Source organism: Morone saxatilis, unplaced genomic scaffold, assembly GCF_004916995.1.
Source record: "Morone saxatilis isolate NCDOM2014 unplaced genomic scaffold, NCSU_SB_2.0 Contig24, whole genome shotgun sequence".
Taxonomy (NCBI): Eukaryota; Metazoa; Chordata; class Actinopteri; family Moronidae; genus Morone; species Morone saxatilis.
Window position 1 is genome coordinate 99,393 of NW_023339807.1, and position 3,454 is coordinate 102,846.

The 3,454-nt window shown below is 38.6% G+C and overlaps 1 protein-coding gene across 1 annotated transcript in view; it reads left to right on the top strand.

Annotated features, from left to right (window-relative positions):
* LOC118335581 (phosphatidylinositol-3-phosphatase SAC1-B) overlaps window positions 1–3,454 on the top strand; it is a gene marked incomplete at its 3' end in the record, with an annotated part of 17,359 nt that overhangs the window by 4,097 nt on the left and 9,808 nt on the right. The window contains 3 exon segments of the mRNA XM_035671940.1: window positions 1,020–1,079; window positions 1,859–1,892; window positions 2,339–2,440. Of these exon segments, the coding sequence (XP_035527833.1) occupies window positions 1,020–1,079; window positions 1,859–1,892; window positions 2,339–2,440 (196 nt within the window).

A 3,454-nucleotide genomic window follows, 5' to 3' on the forward strand; every position in this document is an offset into this window, starting at 1 on the left:
GCTTCGAGGCAGAGGAAATTCCTCGATCATTTTTTGTAATCGAGTTACTCGAGCAATCATTGCAGCCCTAGTGTTTAATTAAATTATTGTTGTGTTGCAACAGTACACTCAACTCACAATTCAATACAATTGATGATACTGGGTTCAAAATAGGATTTTCTCACGATTTTAACAAAATAAGTCTTCTGTTCCTATTCATTACCAGGGTTTCAATGCATCCTGGAAAATCTGGAAAACCTGAAAATTTAGAGACTTGTTTTCCAATCATAGAAATACCTGGAAATTAATTAAAGTGACCAAATATTCTGCAAATAATAATTTCTACTCCCATGTCAGTAAAGAGCTGTTAATACCACCTGAAGCAAACGTTTGGTGTCAAGTCTATTGTGAAAATGCAGAAAAAGTGTCCCATAAACACTAACCACTGTTGTGAGCCAGTGCTGCCCTGTATCGTCAAGAAAAGGTCCTGGAAAATGATTTCTTAAAAAGAGTGGGAACCCTGATTAGATGTTTTGAGTTGAAACCTTGCTTCCCTATTCTGCCCTTCTGCATTTGGTGTTCATTCCTTGGTTAGGTGAGCTGAGTAAATGCACTCATAGTCACAGTTCATCAGTAGATTTGTCATAAGATCCTTCAGTGTTAATACCACTAACAGAGAACAAATAACTTCCACACCTGCAACTACAGGTAGTACACAGAGTAGCACATTTTCTCCCTTTTGGTAGCCACTACTACTAAAGTCACTAGTCACTACTCTGTTCAATGGATTGGCAGAGAAATAATGTTAATTTACAGTTAAATTCACAAACACTTGTCAAATGTATTTTGTATTTTGTTGTACAGTAGTAAAAACATATTCTATTTCCATTGCTAATTCTAAATGTACAGATGTTTCACTGATGTTTAGAATTATGTGTTTGTTTAAGTATTTTTTTTGCATGTTCCTTGCAGTCGGCCTGTCCAGGTGTTGGCTATGTATTTAAGTCTGTATTAACATGTGGTAACTCTCCTTGTTCCAGGCGGATCAGCGCTTTGTCTGGAATGGCCACCTGTTGAGGGAATTCATTGCACAGCCAGAGGTAAGACAAAATTACTTTCACAGCATTTATTTTGACTTCTCACTATGGAGATTTCTCAGTAACATTTCTGAGAATTATGAAGTTAGAGTTTGGCACCGTCGTCATGTTCAGCTGCCTTCACTATAGGAAGGACAGTAGTCTGGCTTCATGACACCCACTGGTTCGGCTATACCAGTGGCCTATAAACACCAGGAGCCTGGAGCAAATATATGGCCGCTGAAATGTATTGCTATTTTAACATGAGTATAAGACTTTTCATTGTTTCTCTCTGATGATAATGACAACAACAGGGAGAGGTAATGAAAAAGAGTTTTTATTATTATTTATTATGTATGTAGTCATTATTTTTGAATTTCTTCAGCAGAGGCCTCTGGAAACTGCCAGCTTATTCTTTATAACCACTGTTACAAGAATTGGCACCAGCTAATGTCAGCTAATCATGCCTACTCTGCAGTGATTGGCCAGGTGTGTGTGGGTGTGAAAGTAGGCAGAGTTTAAATATCTCTCTCAAGCTCTCTAATTTCATTCATCAGTAATGAATGTGAAGGAAGTTCAGTGTTGCTTGGTTCAGTGTAATGATTGATTGATTGTCTCATTAACAGCCTTCTTCCAGGGGCGTAACTTGTGTGATGGAATATGTGCTTCAGAGAGAACAGGGTGGGATTATCTGATTGTGAGACATCTCGTTTGATTCAGAGAACTGAGGTTACGTTTTATTTCAGAAGAATATCTATGACAGTGAAGCATTTCATTGTCTTAACACTGTTCTCATCTTACAGTTACACAAGTTTGTGTATCCTGCTGTCCATGGCTGTATCCTTTCCTGTTGTTGTCTAACTGCCACAGTTTACTTCTTCGCTCATAAAATATAAAATGACAATACTATTTTAGTGAATGAGTGTGACTCACCATGTTATCTGAGTGAAGAATTACATAAGGTTAGTCCAGTTTATTGGAGCCTTTATGGCATATTCTTAGTTATACGACTTCTAAAAGTGTTCCATGGGCTTTATACTGTTAAATATTTTTTTGTCCTTGACTATGATGATCATTAACTGCCTGTCAGATTTAGAAAAACAACAACAGTCCACAATACAGTGCTTATAAAGGTGCTATAGTATTAAAAAGAGAGGTTTTGATAAAATCTTGCCTGCTTTAAATCAACAGGCATCAGTTATATTTGTTCTCTTTTAATGTATACAACACTGACTCATTACTATTTCATGTCAGTACTGTTGCTTAACAAATATGTTGACTAGACATCACTATGAAGTCAAGCTGCATCAATGGAAAGGTGTTTGAATGGAGCATTATCTCCAGGAGGAGCTGTTTCAGAGCTGGTGTCCGCTACTATGTCCGAGGTAACACTACTATTACTCCACTGACCCTCATTTCCACTGGAGAAATGCCTATATTCTTTCTCTGTCAGTATTTCTGAAGTGAATTGTCTTCAGTGTTCTTCAGCAGAAGCATTTCCAATAAAAATGTAAAAAAAGAAGTACTAACAGTATAACGTAATAATAAAACATACTGCAAAATCAACCACACTACGGCAAAGAATATAATTCAAACAGTTATAAAATATACGAATTAAATAATAAAATACTCGTAGCTAATATTTGAAGGATGTAGTCAAGGATGAACCCATTGAAATTTTGGAGTGGATCTGAATCATTATTTTTTTGTTAAAGCCTTAAGGCCACAGTATGCTCACGTTTCCGACCTGTTGCGCGACACTGTGACGTCAAAATGACATAGATCTCGCTGGCGCGGCAGGATTTTGGCCCGCTCGCGCACCACTCTTTTTTTTTTTTCAGCTGAGCGCGCCAAACCGGAAACAGGAAGCTTTCCGAGCAAGTGCGCCTCTACAGGCATCTGTTTACCCGATTCCTTCAATGAAGGATACAGAGATTCCAACATTCCATGTGAAACTCGCATGAATTTTGGAGAAGAGGGTCATTTATGCGAATTAGAAGAACCTCCGCGGACCGATTTGGAAAATCAAAAAGAGGTCGCCTTTGTTTTACCTTTTCTTTTCTATAGCGTAGCACAAATATACGCAAAAGTATCGATAGCTGCATGCAGTTTTGCACCAATCTGGTTGCGAGAGAAAGACTGCACTCGCTCGCTTGCGACCCTCTACGCGCACATGTACATTAATTGTGACTACAGGCTTTAGTGTGACGTCACGGTTTGTCGCGCCGATAGATATTGGAACACGCGGGAGGATCACACTGGGCAACACCACTCGCAACAGACCTACATCATGTACCAGTTGCTTAAACACACAATTTAACCTTAGATCTTGGGAATGTTGATTTTTTCTTCTCTCCGGCGTTATAGTGATACTGCATGATGTCAGCTGATGTGGTACT